The sequence below is a fragment of the Lethenteron reissneri genome, chromosome 17 (genome assembly GCF_015708825.2).
Source record: "Lethenteron reissneri isolate LAM-NWPU_2019-01 chromosome 17, ASM1570882v1, whole genome shotgun sequence".
Classification (NCBI taxonomy): Eukaryota; Metazoa; Chordata; class Hyperoartia; order Petromyzontiformes; family Petromyzontidae; genus Lethenteron; species Lethenteron reissneri.
The window spans coordinates 1269270-1287179 of NC_083795.1; the positions used below are offsets into that span (position 1 = coordinate 1269270).

Consider the following 17910-nt stretch of genomic DNA (forward strand, 5'->3'; position numbering starts at 1 on the left):
ATCAAATTCATGACTCGAGTCTGACTCGAGTCCAAGTCACATGACTCGAGTCCACACCTCAGAGGTGGGACAAAGTCATTGTTATGCAAGTCCAAGTCGAGTCTGAAGTCATCAAATTCATGACTCGAGTCTGACTCGAGTCCAAGTCACATGACTCGAGTCCACACCTCAGAGGTGGGACAAAGTCATTGTTATGCAAGTCCAAGTCGAGTCTGAAGTCATCAAATTCATGACTCGAGTCTGACTCGAGTCCAAGTCACATGACTCGAGTCCACACCTCTGCTTATTTGTACCTGGATATTAAGAGCACAAACGGAATGTAACCGGATAAAAAAAAACTCCTTTTCCTACATAGTCAACACATTTAGAGCTGCACACGTGGGTGCGAGTGTAAGCTCCCGACAGCCACTGGCACGAAGGTCAGCCGAGATGGCCTCGCTTGGAAGGAGTTCCCCGGTGGAGTGGTGGTGTGGAGCGCCTGCCATCTAGTGACCCTACAGGAGGCTACTCGAGCCCGCAGCTGCGTTGTCCCCCACCGTGAAACGCTCGGACGCGTAGCTCGAAAATTGTTCCGGGAGACCTTGTCGTGTTGGCAGTGGGATTTTTTTGTACGAGTCAAAAGACGACATTTAATCAGTGCCAGGTAAAGGAAGGCTCCACAAACAGGGTGGATTTTTATTGTAGAATCATAGAACGTCATCCTAAACTGAGCTGATGAAAGAGTATTGCTTGAAAACAGCTCATGCAGTGAGTTTTGTATAAACAAGTGACCATTCATTGACACGCAATATTTCTGTTTTTTTTTTTTAAAGCAGAGCTGAAATGTGTAAAGGCATCATTGTCATCCAGTCTTTTGGATAGACAGGCCCCTGTCATAGTAATGTAGAGTTTCCTCCACTGGCCTAGGGCCATCAATGGAGGTGAGCATCCACCCATGCCTCTTTAAGCATTCAGACACATTCACTCAATCAGTACCATTATACTGCATATACTACATTGCAGTTTTCAGACACTGACATATCGCACGATTGTGTATTCTTGTGAGATTTCACAGGGTCTTTGATCAGTTTAACACGTAGGCTTTCGCGACCAAACGTTAAACGGCATTTATATTTACGTGATCTAACCTAAATACCTCTATTAGGGTCTTTGATATCCTCTTTGCAGCAGAGGCACACACATCTCATTGAACACTAGGGGGCCTGTTGGGGGTTCAGGCTATGGTCTTGTTCAAGCTATGGTCTTGTTCAGGCTATGGTTTTGTTCAGGCTATGGTCTTGTTCAGGCTATGGTCTTGTTCAGGCTATGGTCTTGTTCAGGCTATGGTTTTGTTCAGGCTATGGTCTTGTTCAGGCTATGGACTTGTTCAGGCTATGGTCTTGTTCAGGCTATGGTTTTGTTCAGGCTATGGTCTTGTTCAGGCTATGGTCTTGTTCAGGCTATGGTTTTGTTCAGGCTATGGTCTTGTTCAGGCTATGGTCTTGTTCAGGCTATGGTCTTGTTCAGGCTATGCTTTTGTTCAGGCTCAATCTGATGGCAAACCTCACACACGGTTTTTTGTCGAGGCCAGTGCCACAAACCTGAGAAGCTGTCCTTGTCCAGAGCAATGAGCTCACGCGCCTGGTAGAGGTAGCATCGCAGGTGGTACCGGTAGCCCTCTGTGATTGGAGCAAGAGAAACGCGCCGTGCATTAATGACGACCACACCTGATGCACAGGGGCAGTTCATCAGCCTTGACCGTCATACTCACCCCTGCGCTCTCGCTGAATGAATTACACATGTACGTGTATACCGAAATGCATGAACACATACACCTGTGTTTTTTTGTGTAGGTTATGTGAACGATGCATGGTGACTGTGTAATATACAACGCGATGCTCACGCTCAAAGATGCAAGAAATGGTGGGGGAGCTGACTCCGAGCACAGGCTTGGAGACCTTCTTTCCTTCGTCATCATCCCACGTGCTGTCCACCTGCATATACCAACACAAAGATCCCCCTTACAGCCTCACATTGCTGTTGGGGAAAGTGCTGTTAGCGAGCAACTATGAAGGATGACACGGCACACGAGGGGGTGGGTGGACAGAACTGTTTCCCCAGTGGCGATGTTTACGCATCACATCAGGTACTCAATTGATGCTCAGTCGACCTAGGGGAGGCCCAGGACCAGTTCAGACAATCGTCGCTGGGGGTGGCCATGAGCGGAATCGAACTCGGGTCTCCAGGTTCGTAGCGGAGGGCAATAACCACTTTACTTCCGCTCCGCACACCCCTAGGCACACACCCCTAGGCACACACCCCTAGGCACACACCCCGAGGCACACACCAATGCTCCCTCCAGCTGGAAGACAGCGCTAGGCCCGTGCCTCTCGCTCGGCTCCATCTGCCTCCTCCAGCGGCGGCGCCGCGACGTGTCCGTCTTGCGTATCTCCAGGTGGTAGCGCCAGCCGAAGAGCGACGCATACTCCCAGCCCTCGCCCTGCTCCTCGGGCTTGAGCTGCTCGCACGCACACGGGCACAAGTCTGTGTCAATTCAGAACGAGAACTGCGTTGAAGGCGGCAGTTGGTTTCACACGACGCAAAAGTTGTTCTCTGTGACACAGTGGACTAGGCGTTCAGAGTGACCGCAGTGATTTCCAACCACACCCACCAAGACCATCAAAGCAGGCCTTTTTAGGCGTGTGAACATTAAAAAGGTCGGGACACAATAGCGACTGTTTGCAATGGTCTCCACACGTGCCGCACCTCCGATTAGCACGGTTGGCGACTTACGGTGCGAAAGAAGTTTAACATACTTACATACGTGTCGAATTGTCAGTTCTGGCCTTCATGGCTGCCCACTTAAAGCACCGTCATTGATATTGTGTCCAGGATTAAAGGATAATCTTTGTGCGTGTGTATTTGGGTTTGCATTTCTGCATCCGCACGTTTGTAATTGTAGTCAATTTACTTGCCCAAAGCCTACGTTGTTATCTCTATATTGAGGCCAAGGCTTTGGATGGTACTTATGCGGTCACTGACTCTCTGCTCAAGATCATTAAGGACCTTTACGGAGGTAGACAGGCCTGGGTAAAGTGGCCAGGAGTCACATCCAAACTATGCCTGTGGGTATTTACCTGTGTGTGTATATTTTGGGGCAAGTACTGTTAGCGAGTAGCACCTATGAAGGCTGGCAGGGCACACGAGGGGGTGGGTGGCCAGCACCACGCCCGGCCGCCTTTGTCTCCCCAGTCGTAATGTTTACACACCGCACCAGGTACTCATTTAAGGCTGAGTCGACCTAGGGGAGTCCCATGACCGGTTCAGATCATCGTCGCTGGTGTTGGCCGCGAGCGGGAATCAAACTTGGGCCGCTGGGTTCGTACCACGACGCCACCACTCCCTCCAACAGTCTGTTAATGGGCCATTATGCCGGGGTGGGGGTGGGTCTTTGTCTTTGTGTTTAGTTTATAAGCAGCGGGTACCCTGGGCAGCTTGGCGGCCTTGCGGGTGTCCCTCCTGCGCGCCCTGGCCCAACGGCGTCTCCGGTTGGTGTGGTACATCTTCTCCGCCGGCACCCAGGCCCGGGGCCGTGAGTCCGGGGGGATGGTCACCCCGTACTCCCAGCCTGCACGCGTCACCGACGCTCATCTCGAAGCCGTCGCATCTGCCAACCAGTCTCTGCGTTGAGCAACCACTGGCGAAATCCCACAAAATGTTCCCATATGTATCAATCCTGCAAAGATGTTAGGCTGAGCTGATCACCGACTTGTGATTTGAACGTATACATACCCATTGTTTGCATGTGAGTGTGTATGAGGGCATGTCTGTGTGCAGAGAACAAAGAAAGGCAGTGAGCACGCAGTGGTGGCGCAGCAGTTAGCCAACTGTGCTACGAACCCGGTGACCCGTGTTCCATTCCCGTTCATGGCCTACACAAGCCGTGAATTAGCCCTAACCGAGCACCTGGTGCAATGCGTTAAACACCAACGCGAGGGAGATAAAGGCGGCCTGGCACGGTGCTTGCGGCACCGCACCCTCGTGCGCCTTCAGGGGTGCCCACTAACGACGCTTGCCCCAACGGCCTGAAAACCCTACACGGGGAATGTCTGTCTTTGTACGGGGAAATTACCACTCTCGTCAACGGCACGTTTGGTGTCCACCGTCCAAGCCTCCTCCCAGAACCAGCCGGCAGGACACTCGATGTCCGCGAGCGGTGGCAGCTTCTCTCCATTCTGTTGCACAATGAGCAGACCCACACACTTTGCTGCATGCAGGGGTTGATGACTGACGATGGAAGGCTTTCTCGCATTCATTATCCCCGCGGTAATTAAGACGGTTGATAACGACGGGGGGTGCGCTCACCACGTCCGTGTAGTTGTCAGAAAGCGCTCGCCACTGTCCCCCGGGGAGGCGGAGGTTGTTCTCAAACACTTCATCCGTGAACTCCATGTGGCCCGCATCGGCCTCGTGCAGGAGGCTGACGTAGTTGTGAAACACAGATAACACATGAATTCCTGCTACCGAGCAACTGCTCCACACACACGAACGTGGAAGGGACGTCAACACATTGCCTGGGAAGTTGACTCCCCAGGCCGAGCCGACTTTGCGGAGGTTCACGTCAGGCAAGGGCACAAATCGTGAGCAATTTGTGGCACCCTTCGGGACCACGTGCTGGGCACTTCTTCAGCAACTGAAACTCAGTTACTGATGATGTGGAAAACGTCAGACATCGTGCAGAACAACACGCAGCACGACCCGAAAACGCATCGGAGAGCCATACAGCGCGACTATGAAACACCTACGCAGTAGTGCACCACTGCACCCAGCACACACTCATACATACAAACAAAGATAAAGATCCCCCGTATAGCCTGTAACAGACTGTTGGGTCAAGTGCTGTTAGCGAGCACCTATGAACGGCACATGCGGAGGTGGGTGGCCAGCACCGCGCCTGGCAGCCTTTGTCTCCCAGTGGTGATGTTTACACATCGCACCAGGTGCTCATTCGGGGCTGATTCGACCTACTCACACACACACACAGGCACTGACCTGCGCTCCGGGCTGACAAACCAGTCTCCATCCCACTGCCAGCCGAGCGGCGGCAGGAAGCTGTGCATGGGCAGCTTGATGTGCCCTGTGACGTCAGAGAACTTGTGCCGCGTGAGCCCCGTGGTGCCCCAGCCACCCACGAGCGCCAGCCGCGTCTGGTTCTCATACTGCAGAAGCACGTGCAAGGGCAAGCACAACGGTACTCCGTATAGACTTCAGAGACTGCTGTTGGGACAACCGTATTGGCACTTGACGAGATGGGTGGCCAGCACCACGCCAGGCCACCTTTGTCGATCTAGGGGGAGTCACAAGACCGGTTCAAATATTCACTGTTATTGATCGTGAGCAGGAATCATCGAGTTCGTAGGATAGTGCACTAACCACGACTGCTGCCCACCAACAACAATAACAACAACCCCTGTTGTTTTCTTTGGCCATATCGGTCTCTCCTGAAAATTACTATCGATAGTGTCAATAAACTGAACACCAACTTGGTGTACAGGGTCTGTTGCAGTTATCGATGGCTGGGCTGATGCCGTCTAACCAGACGTGAGAGACACGAAGAGGGTCACCTATGCTGCCTGGCTCCCCGTGGCGCGGTGTACGTATGTTGAACTTATTTCACACCGTACGTAGTCAACCGTGCTAATTTGAAGTGTGGGAGAAGGACAAGAAACTAAACAATCTGGATTGAAAAGTGGAAAGCTCCAGTGGCTTCCTAATATCGGAAGTAACAAATGTTCCAGATGACCGCAGAAGCGCATCTGAAAGCACGCGATGCGGTGACGACCGTCTGTGTGCTGCCGTGTGCCACACTCACGGTCTCGGCGAACACCGCCAGCTTGCCCTCGCTCGTCTCGTTGAAGCTCTTAGAGTCGACGGCGAGGCTGAGCCAGATGCGCATTCGCACTTGGCCCGGTATCTTGAACCCTTGCGTGTCCTGGGGGTACTGCACACACCACACACCGCACACGTGGCATACCTCCAGTCACCATCGCGCCGTGCTGACATCACCGCAATGGGGCCACGTGCCAAGCATGCCGTGCGTTCCTTCACCTCGAGTAGAAATGTCTGCGCGCACGTACGTGTGTGTGTTAAGGTGCGCACGTACGTGTGTGTGTGTTTAGGTGCGCACAGGTGTTGATGATGCGGGTTCACCTTGAGAACGATGGTCTGAGTGATGCCACAGTTCTTGCCGCAGGCGTGGGGCCCCAGTGAGGAGTGCATCACCTCGTGGGCCGGGATGCGTGCGAACGCCACCCGCCGGTCTCCACGTAGCATCCAAACCACCACATCCGGAATGCTGTTCTGGGGCTGCACGACATAAAGAAACACACACACAAACAAAGACAAATATCTCCCGTATAGCCTTAACAGACTGTTGGGGCAAGTGCTGTTAGTGAGCACCTATGAAGGCCGGGTTGGGTGCCCACAATGAGTACCACACACACGCACGCACCTCCTGCGTCAGCTCTGTGATCCGCTCGAGCCAATCGTCGAGCTCGGACAGCGTCTCCTCGACGCGCGTCGCCTCCTCTCGCAGGCGCTGAGCCGAGCGCAGGATGAGCGCGAGCGTGGCGGAGCGTGCGCGCCACACCTCACGGTCCAGCGGAGTGACGTTGGGCCGCTCCGTGATCTCCGGCAGGGCCTGGCTGTGGCACAACACGCGCGCACACAACGCGTACGTTATGCGCAGGTCCGGATTGACGCGAGGGCCTTACGGGCTGCAGTTCGGCGCTTACGAATTTGACGATTCAACAAAAAAAGATATCCTGCTTTGAAATGGTTACAAAGATCAACTGTTGCATTTATGATCAATCCTATAGATAATGTGGTAAGTAAAGCCATAGTATCATTATCTGCATTATGAGCAGTTATGTGCCGAAATTATAATACTTTTAAGTGAAGTAAGTGGAGTTATTTCAAGTTTTTATTTGCATCATACCAGAGGAGTGTTAAGTGGAGAAAATACCACATTAGCGCTCTGTGGGGAACCTATAAATAAATGCAATGAATTATAGCTCTTAAAATAAAATACTCGTAACCCGTGAGAAACAGCGTAGCAGCCGCACACAACAAGGCTCGCTGGAAAAGTAGGAGTTGAAATGTGATTTTGAGTTCCAGCCCACCTTCTTTGCTCCAGCTGGTGGGCTGAATCTGCCAAGGTTGCCTACAGAACACTCGGTAAGGGTGCACCTGTTTCACTTCAGCACATTTATCAAGTCGTTTATTTCAATTGGCAACCACATACCATTTATATGACATATATGTATTAATGTACTGAATTTTTATTGCAATAAAAATGCACTGCCTTCCAACTGAATGCCGTTCCTAATCACGTTGCCCTTCAGTTGACCTCCTGCTCAAATAAGTGTGGATGGGTGATCCTCGGACCATAATGATCAACTCTGTGTCATTGTGTGTCTCTCTGCCAATATCTCTTTCTCTCTGCCATTGTCTCACTTCATTGTGTCTGTATCATTGCATTTTTTTACGTTTACATTGATCACTCGACTGCATTTTAAAACGAATCTCAATGTGAATTTAATTTACTCACATAACCAAAATAAATGTATCAAAACAACGAATCTCATCTAAGGATAAGGATTTGCAATTGCATGTATATGCTGCCTAAATGTCTCAGCGACTGTAAGCACCTTACATTGCATCTCATTTCAACCAACTAATAGCCACTGCTGCAGCCTAGCCAAGGGCACCTCAGTGGCAGCTGCCCCTGTGCGGTACAAGGGGTACACAGCACCGACCTGTATATGGGCAATAGCCTGCCAGTAGGCCACAATATTACAATGTGGCTTTGCCGAGCTGTGCACGCCAATTCTAATCGCCCATCCGCTCGACCCACGCAGCAGCAGACCCTTTCTGGGACCCTGGGAGCCCATGAGCGCCTGCGCTGGCGCCGCCCGCTGGACGTACCTGCAGTCCTCGATGAGCGTGTCGATGGCGTGCAGCCAGCTGACCGCCACCGCCTCCACGGGCTCCCGCGCCTGCAGAGTCGCCCGCACCCGGCCGATGTTCACCTCCTGCTCAGCGGTCAGGGGCACAGGGGCCAGAGGGCCAGGTGTCAATGGTCACAACGCCCACTTAAGGGTCAATGTTGCTACAGGAATTAATGCAAGGTCAAGGTGCAGCCCTGCAATTGGTCACTCGCGTCACTGCTGGTGGAAGGGCCTCGGCTAGAGGGCGTTCTAGAGAGCCCCTCTCGAGGGTATTTTGGTCTACTCTTCCACGCTGGTCAGACGTCTTGGAAGACGGTGACATACCCACACTTCAGCTCACCACATGCGACCTCTCCATTTATACTGCTGGGTGGGCAGAGGCGGGGCGGTTCGAACGATCTTTTCCATTGTTTCAAAGTCAACAATACATTACCACAAGGCATAAAGACGGCACAAAGGCAGTACAGCAAAAGGGTTCATGAACTCTTCTGTTTAGCCTGCAACCCCCACCCCCCCATTGAAAAAAGATCTGGTCAAACAACCAATGCAAGTCTGTCGTGAAGACGAGTTTTTAGACCCATTGAGGCATTCCTGGATGAATAAATATATGATTATGAAGATGAAAACCACAGTTTAAACCCACTCACAAAAAATACAGCTTCAGTTGGTGTTTAGGTCATTAGTTGGCTTCAGGCAAATTAAGTGCAAAGATTTTTTTATATATATATAACAAAAAGGACGTAATAAAACGTCCACATTAAAAAACAAACCTAAGTTCTTTGCGGTTGGAAACCTAAGGCCTTGTTTCCATGACCACCTTTTAAGTGTGGGGGGATTGCTCAGCCTCAACTTGGCATTGGCAGTGACACAGCACGAGATGGCCGACGCCGCGAGCTCACAAGCACCCACCAGGCGGCGCTGGGTGTGCAGGAGGATGTTGAGGGCCTCCAACCGATGGCCAACGTCCTCCCAGTAGGACGTGAGCGTCACCACCGGCTTTATATTCCCCCAAGGCAGGTAGTAGCTGCTGCAGCCTGTGCAACACAAATGCAAAAAAGACAAATATTCCCCATGTAACCGTTCAGCCTGTTGGGGCAAATGCGATAAGTGGGCAGCTATTAAGGCTGGCTTGGCGCATGAGGGAGTGCTCTTCCACTGATCCATGACCCTGTTGTTGTATCGCTTGGGATAATCTCTTTTGATCATTGCAATATATATTTTGTTTAACCAGGAGAGAGCAGCATGCGGGCTACGTCATCGCTCGCTTTGCAGCGCGGCACCCAGCCAGACAAGAATCCAGCCAGATGATGGAGCCAGAACCCTTTTTTAGAATATCGTGTGATATTACACGATATGCGAAGGTTGAATCGATGGTGTAAGGCAGTACGGAATGTGTGTGGGGCGGGTAGGCAGGGAGTGGGCTCACCGTCAAACACCGCGCGGCTGTACTGCGTGGTGGAGGCGAGCGGCGGGCAGGTCACGTCGTACTTGTTGCCGTAGTTGCCGATGCTGACCTCGAACTGGATGGGCTCGTTGACCTCGCGCAGCATGGTCGCCGAGTAGAAGGTGGCGCACAGGTTGTAGCGTCGGCGGCGCAGGTACTTCTGCAAACCACAGTTCGCACGTCGGGCTCGTCCGTTCAGAGGAAAATGAGAATCAAATCACGAGCACATTTAGTTTGGTGTCCGCGCTCTTCTTGTAAGCGCAAGGCTGTCAGGGGGGCGCTATGTTTCACAGCCATAGACCGCGATAATACAATTGGGATAAAATGTGGGATAGAAATCGAACATATTTGTTCAATAACATTTATTGTGGCAATGTTGTTTACTTGTAAGACTAATGGTCTGTAACCTGTGCTCCTTCGGACATGCAAGCGAGACTCAAACGCTGTGTCTAATCTCGAGCTGTGGTGTAGTGAACGTGTCATTGAAATCTGGTTGAATCGGCGTCACCTCCACACGCAGGAGATCGTCGCTTGGGATGGGCTCCACCTTGTTATTGATGTGGTCCTCCAGCTTCGTTGTCAACTCGACCAAGATGCGGCCTCTGTAGGCCACACCCTCCCCCTGCCAATCAAACAGGGCACGTCCTCAATTCGCCACACACTAACCACCCCAATCAAACGTGACACGCCGTCCATTAGGCACACACTCACCACTCTAATTAAACAGGAAATGTCCTTAGTTAGTCACACACTCACCATCTTGAATAGAGCATGCCTTCAATTAACCTCACCCTGCCCTTTACAATCAAACCAAACATGCTCCTCAATCAGTGTGTATGGTGTGGCATGTGTGTGCACATGTGACATTTTCACCTTGCCAAAGTTGAGCTCCTCATATGGGTCAGGGAAGCCGGTGAATTCACGGGGGCTGCCGTACAGGTTGATGAAGCAAGGTCCATATGTGGGCAGGAAACCAGTACCCTCGTCTTCGATCAGAAGGAGAAGGTTTAAACATAAGCAACGCATTGTGATAAAGGATGTGAGAGTAAGGTGAACTTAATCTTTCGCACCGTACATAGCCAACCGTGCAAATTAGAGGATTGGGGTCAATACATGAGGACATCACCATCATTATCATCATCATTGGAGTCTATTTAAAATAACTTATCAGCAGACAGAACATTGGTATTTTACTTTGTAGCAGTTACCTGTAAATAATAGCATTAAACCACAAACATTGCGACAAACCAGCACATTGACAAGACACATGCCTTTCTCTTGCTAGCTTATCCAGCTACCATGTCACCGTCTCACCACTCACCCTCTGGCTCATTGCCGCCGGGACAAGAGATCTGAGACATGGACAGGAAGGCCGTCCCCACCGCATCATTGTGAGTCAGCCGGTCCCTGCAGGGGACACGGGCAAAAACAATTTGATATGCAGCAAATGATAGGTCAAGTAAACGTGAGCGAGCTTGCGTGCATTAAGGCGGTGCCCATCACTACGGGCTGCCCTGAGCCATGGCCATGGATTCCACAATCCCATGGCAGGTGCCAGTCTCTGCATGGCGTGACCAGTATTGATTTCTCACAAAGTATAGCGCTTGTTTTGTTGACGCTTTTGGACAATGAGCCGAATAAATGGCATACCAGGGATGTTTTTTTTTTACTCGCAACCTTGCAAAAGTTCGCCCAGCCAGATGCAAATGCAATCTCTGCAATGAGTGGAGCCCCGACTCACCAGTCGTACAGCGTGATGCGGAGCCGCTCACACATCGAGGGGAACTGTACGGGGAGACAGGACACGCGCAGCATGAACCATGAGCACGCACTCATGAACCCTCCAATACACACGATACCAAATCATCCACGTGACCTAAATTTGCCTCCTTATAACCCTCCGTGGTGAGATATCACCATCCCGACAAACGCGAGGCATGAATCTATATACACAACAAAGTGCGTTCGTGCAATGGGGACCGCATTGTGACCAACTTACCCGGATGGGAAAGCTAATGGCCTGATTCCACTCGGGGTTGGCATTCTTCTCAATAATCTTTGTGCAGAGCTGAGGAGGTCATGGGGAAGAGACAACAAATATCATTGTAATCAAACAAACTTCCTTGGGCAGCAATAGCAATGAATTTGGATGTTTCTACATACAGTATTATATGTAGTTATATACGGTGTGTGTGTGATGTACTAGATATAGCTTTTGCAAATTTAAGATTCTCTTTAATGTACTATTATTTGGAAACCTGGTATGTTTGTTATTGTCTTGCTTCTCCCCGATTAGCAGGCTTATCTACGTATGCTGCGGAAGAAGTTCAACATACACAGTACATGCTGTAGGGGGCAAAATCGTTGTTTGTACACATCACTGCAATCCCAGCACTTGCGTTTACTTCTCGGTCACGCCCACTCGTGGCGATTAGTACCCCAAGGTGACCTGGGCCTCTCATAGCTATCATTCAGCATGGGGCGAGACACCACGGCCTGGTGGGATCCAGGTCTACCGGCTCTGCAGCCCACATTTGCTGCACACCAACGTCCTTGCTCGAAAGGTCAATGTGCATGACCAGCCGTGCGATCTGATGAGTAGCCACGTGTGTGTCGGTTGCGTGTGGCGGGCACTGCTGCTCGCACCGTTTTCCCAGCAAAGCTGACTTCCAGGTAAGGGTCCACGAGGTTCTTCTTGTTGCTGTCGAACCCAAAGATCTGCTTCACGGTGTCCAGCACAGCGTCGTCCACTGGGGGCATCAGGGGGCAAAGGATGCGCGGTGCATGGCGCACGGCCGCGTCGTCCAGAGTCACGCTCAAGCCACGCGATGTTTGCGGCGATGAACAGCTCACTTCCCCCCGTAGTGACAACCTACTCCAGGGGGTCGGCAACCCGCGGCTCCGGAGCAGCATGCGGCTCTTGAACGACTGCTGCTGCGTGGCGTTATTCACGTGCATTGCGACCATTGATATATTCAGGGTCTTTTTTAACCGAAATCTTGTCATTTTGGTTGCCCGACCCCTGACCTAATCAATGGACTATCCCGTGCACCAATTTGTTTTGTCAATATTTGCATGATACCTCCTCTGTCTTAGTCATTGGCAGAGGTGGGACAAAGTCATTGTTATGCAAGTCCAAGTCGAGTCTGAAGTCATCAAATTCATGACTCGAGTCTGACTCGAGTCCAAGTCACATGACTCGAGTCCACACCTCAGAGGTGAGACAAAGTCATTGTTATGCAAGTCCAAGTCGAGTCTGAAGTCATCAAATTCATGACTCGAGTCTGACTCGAGTCCAAGTCACATGACTCGAGTCCACACCTCTGGTCATTGGTGGTCAATGATGCAACAGTTATTGTGCATATTGTAAATGTAATTACCCACAAACTGACAATCTCATACAACCTTCACATTTGTTCCACCATCCCTTCCATACTGCATGGCCCTTTGTTGATGCAGTGAAGCCCATTCCAGCATATCCCCTTGTTGCTCAGAAGCTCGTCTGAGTGACAGACTTCACCACTGTTTATTGCAGGCGCAACTCAACAATCATATTTCTAATTAAAACTGCCTTATCACAAATAAAAATCCACATGCTCTTAAAGAAGTAAAATTTCGTGAGATGTAAGCTTGCCATAAATGTTTCTGTTCTAAGTCAGTGTTAATGACACACGTGGTGGGCGTTCATAGAGTTGAGGCTGTGCAACACAACAATGCAGCCCCTTAAATTGTTACTGGATGGGTGGTTGTGGCTGGCATGGGTGTGGTGTGGGTGTGTTATGGGTGTGTGTGGGTGTTACTCTGGGGCACATCCTCAGCCCGGTAGGCACGCAGAGTGAGAAAAGCCCCTCTCAGTGAGACGCCGGCTGGTCTCAGAAGGTTGTTCTCAATGTCCTCCCTCTCCTCCACCGCTTCGCTGCGGTCCTCCTGAGCACAGAAATATCTCCAGCTCGGTCAACGAATCATCATCACCACCACCACCACCATCATCCTCATCACCACCGCTCCATATTTATACCGTACCTTGTGCGGAACAAGGTGAACGCAGCACTGGCCAGTAGAGGGCGACACAGCACGGTGGCTTTCCAATTCAGTAATTTTGGAGAAATGTATCACATTTTGCGAATGTGGAAAATGATGCTGGCACACGCGGCCTAATCGTATTTTTAATAACGTCAAGAGATCTTTAACGTCGCCTCGTCACACTGATGAGTGTATCGCTGCAAAACCTTAGCAGCAAAAAGGACATTAGAATGACTTACTTGCATGCCCACTCAGGCACACAATTGACAAGCACAGGATCAGATCATACTGCCACATTGCATTATGACTACTTTGACGTTCAATGTTGGAATTTTTGAAAAAAAAACAATACACTGGCCCGAGTCACTAAGTTTGAAATGAATAAGTGAATGAATGAGTGAACGAATGAGTGTGATGCTAATAAATGAATAAGTGAATGAATGAGTGAGAGAATGAATGTGCTGCTAATAAATGAATAAGTGAATGAATGTGCTGCTAATAAATAAGTGAATGAATGAGTGAGCGAATGAATGTGCTGCTAAATTCACCCACCGGAGGTTCATCCCCAGCTCCCAGCACCAGGAGGGTCACCTTCAAATAGCCCTTGGCACCGGAGCTCAGATCCTCTGGGTCACAGAGCAGCAGCCACTTTCGCTGGAACGTGTGTCCTTGGAGGCAACGTGGGAGGGGACCGGCAACCGTGTTGCAGAATGAACGGGTCAATGGCTTAGACCAGGGGGACGTAATGTGCAGTAGAACCCCTCTTAACGACCACCCCTGTTAACGACTAATCGCTTAACGACGGCGCCTCCATTGAGCCCAACGTGTTCACTTACCGACCATGCCCCTGTTAACGACAGGCTGTTGTAGGTACAGTAAATATCCATTACTGCATTGATTAGCCACGTTTCTTTTACTATTCTGTTTATAATGTTGTTAGTATCCGTTTTGTACTGAATTAGGAAAAAAAATGCCTCTTCCTGTTATTTTGGTTGCCTGCGCCTGGTTTAGAAGATTCCCGGCTGGGTGCAATTACAGCCTGTGGCACTGTCTCTAAGACGCAAAATAGGTCTCAGAATACCTCAAGACCTTGTTCCTAATGATCATTGTGGAATGCTCACACCCTGTGTGCCATTATTTTGGAAAATATCGAGCCCAACTTTGAGCAAAAATTTGTGGGAAGTTAACGGCGGTTGTCCTATCCATGGTTTGGCGAGGGCTTTCATTGAAGATGAGGTGTCAGAAGTGCCGCGTCAGTGCTCTGGCATTGGCTTTAGCTCCCGAAGCCACAAAGGCACATCAAGCTTAACATGAGGCATTCATATTAACACTGGGACTTACTTGGTTCATCGTAGACAGTACCAACATCAAGCTGAGAAAAATGACAGAGACACATGACATTGAGAGGAGAATAAGATACCAATGTTACCCTGCCAACAGCAGCAGCATATACGTCACATTCCAACCAGACACAAAAGACAAAGGCCTACAAGGGATTGTAGAATATAAAACTATTCGTGCATAGTATCAGTAATTTTTGAAATCCAGAGCGATCATGTGGAAAGTTTAGTTTTTACCAAATCTACCCAATTGATCCACTTGCTTTATAGATCACAGAGCAATAGTTGCATTGATAACTCAAAAGCGGCATTTCCAATACTTGCGCTCAAATGCCAGAAATGAAAAGTAAACGTTATCACAGAATCAACAAGTTTAACTCTGAATATGAACACTACCTTGTATGTATGTTGAACTTCCTTCGCACCGTACGTAGCCAACCGTGCGAATCGGCATGTTACAAATGTAAGTGATATATTGTTAGCCAGCCATGTGTTTAACACAGGAAAGAAACTAAAAGTGCAAGTCTCAGAAGAATGAGCACATGGACACGATCGGCACCGTTGCATCTCCTAGAGACTCCGAGATGACCGGCTCAGTGGGCTACGTGGCCGCGCGTGGCTGCTGAGCCGGAGCATCGCTACGCACCTTGAACGTGCCGATCTCAGAATCTGCCCGCAGGGAGTGGGAGTGCAGCACCTGCGTGGTACAACGTCTCACGTTAGGTTCCACAAGCACGTTTGTTATCTACTTACCAGGGACCTCATCGTCACCAAAGTCATTCATCTCAGGACAGTTTATGACAGCATATTCATTCTGGTGGGTCCACTTGAGAGAGCCTATTCATTGGAACGAATTCTAGCCAGATATTTTATTCAATGGAGCCTGGCTGATAGACTTTCCAGGGGTGAGTAACTGGGTAGGTAGTTCAGTGGGTTACCTATCATGGCAGAGCCCTGATCCAGTACTGTTGAGCTCTTGTGTTCCAACCGAATCAGCCACGGGTGATTAAATTGAGTTCTCAAAGTAGCGAGTTGATGGTCTTACTCTTACCCCAGTCACCAATGAGTGCGCTATTAAACACAGTCACAATTAAAGTCTGGTTTGTCACGACGTATCATATTCCAACTGTGAACCATTCATAGTAGAGGGTGTAATTATGCATTCATTCATTTATTATTATTATCAATTTCTAAGCTCAAAATACGTGGATCTAATCACGTGCATAGCAATCAATGTTTCTTAAACAACATATGTTGTTTGTAATGGGTTCACAAGACCTCTGCAGCCACTGGCGACTGCTGCCTTCATCACAAAGTTAAAATATTGATTGTTTCCTGATTTGAGTCAGAACTCTGAATCACTATAAACCATTCCATCCCCATGCAGGTGAAGCACTTTCATTCATATAGTACAGTCTCATACGTATAGGTTATTGAATGCAATACCACCATATGAGACTTCCTGTTCAATACAGCGATTTCAGATTTAAAGTGTATTCGATTATAATTGCATTTTAAATTTTAGTGTAGCAACAGCAACAATGCTGATGGGGAGCACTTGCTAGCCAATAGCGTGCGTTTGATAGGCCACAGCTTGCTGGTGAAACTCCACAAGTTGAAGCTGGTCCAAGGTTTTCCATGAAATGCTTGCTGGGTGACATTTGGTTCTCAAATGTCAGATTAATTGTGACGTTATTGTATTTCAGCGCTCAACGTTATGCCTTACCTGCCAGTTATTTATTTTATTAATTATTTGTGATGCTAAGAAGTGGTGTTATATGGCGAGATGTTAATTACCTCGCCTGGTATACAGGAGGTTGTGGGTTTGATCCCGACCCTGACACCTGTATATTTGGAGTTTGCGTGTCTCTCATGTTTATTTTTCTCCGGGTCCTCTGGTTTTTCCCTCCACATTTAGAATCAACATGCTTTTAGAGCATATGGCTGCTATGAATGTCCACGTGATAAGGCACACCGTTGACCTATCATTTGTGGCCAGGTCGCTTCTTAAAAAGAAATAGCTCGGTGGGCCTTGCCTAGTAAAATAAAAAAACATGTTTATCGTAGTTGATGTTTGATAATCAAAAGCTGCAAGGACGCTTGAACGTGTGATGCACAAGTTCGAAGCTGCCAAAGGGATTGAGGGCACGCGGCCACTGACCTTGAAGTAAATCAACTCGTCAAACAGTTCCGCCGAAGACTGGTGAAAGTTGAAGAAGAAAGTCTGAGGAGAGAAAGGCGTTGCAGAGACAGCCAATGAGGGGGGACCGATACGCGGTTGACAGCGATTACTTTAGCCGGTGGCAACGAACATTGCGGTAACAAGTCTCTGTTGCAAGTCAGGCCTCGATTGAAAGCAATGCATGCGTATATACAAGAACAAGATACAGATTGTGTCACAGTTTAACATGAAGGCTTTCGCGACCAATATTACTCACAATAACGGTTTTTTTTGGGTTAGATCGCGTAAATATAAATGTGTCGTTAACACATCACTACCCGACAGCCAATGCGTAAGGTTTGTCACGTAAAGATTGTGTAGCAAGCGAAAAAAAAACCCTCAATAATCTGAAAATATCAAAACGTACCGTTATTGCTTTTTTTTATTGCAATTACCATGCACGCCTCTTTAACCACCTGTGGTAAGGACCATACATTGAGTCCGTACCCATGGAGAAGGGAGGGGGGTTAACTCAAATGTGCACGCTTGCGTATGGGGGGGTCTACTGACAATGTGCGCATAGGGAACGGGGGGGGGGGGGGCGTGAAGCCTCGCTATTAATTTGTCTACATTGGCCTTCAAATGAGCCACAGTTCAGTGTCTCCAGCTGTCAGACAACTACCGCCGGGAGAGGTGGGACTGTGGGAGAGGCGTCACTCATGTGCCACCGGTGCCCCTGACTGCAGCTATCACGCAGCTCAGCAACATCAGTGGCCAAGGCACGCGACTTAATTATTTAATGCAGCCGGGGGTGGACTATCTGTTTGCTTAAACACGTTAATATTATTAATCCTTGATCGTTTCTGCGTGGATTAAATATCGGCCGTTCTATAGGATTCGGGGGGGGGGGGGGTGCGTCAGCGTGCCCACAGGGAGGGGGGGGGTCAAGTTGTG

At 49.4% G+C, this 17910-nt stretch overlaps 1 protein-coding gene across 1 annotated transcript in view; it reads right to left on the reverse strand.

Moving 5' to 3' along the window:
- The window catches only part of LOC133343259 (dysferlin-like), a 173064-nt gene that overhangs the window by 140181 nt on the left and 14973 nt on the right, over positions 1-17910 (reverse strand). The window contains 24 exon segments of the mRNA XM_061552707.1: positions 1581-1658; positions 1883-1973; positions 2327-2497; positions 3465-3607; positions 4112-4214; positions 4345-4459; positions 5032-5198; positions 5852-5980; positions 6190-6345; positions 6491-6683; positions 7966-8072; positions 8898-9022; positions 9415-9592; positions 9941-10054; positions 10306-10418; positions 10754-10839; positions 11174-11217; positions 11432-11500; positions 12079-12182; positions 13233-13359; positions 14008-14123; positions 14797-14827; positions 15442-15492; positions 16957-17019. Of these exon segments, the coding sequence (XP_061408691.1) occupies positions 1581-1658; positions 1883-1973; positions 2327-2497; positions 3465-3607; positions 4112-4214; positions 4345-4459; positions 5032-5198; positions 5852-5980; positions 6190-6345; positions 6491-6683; positions 7966-8072; positions 8898-9022; positions 9415-9592; positions 9941-10054; positions 10306-10418; positions 10754-10839; positions 11174-11217; positions 11432-11500; positions 12079-12182; positions 13233-13359; positions 14008-14123; positions 14797-14827; positions 15442-15492; positions 16957-17019 (2674 nt within the window).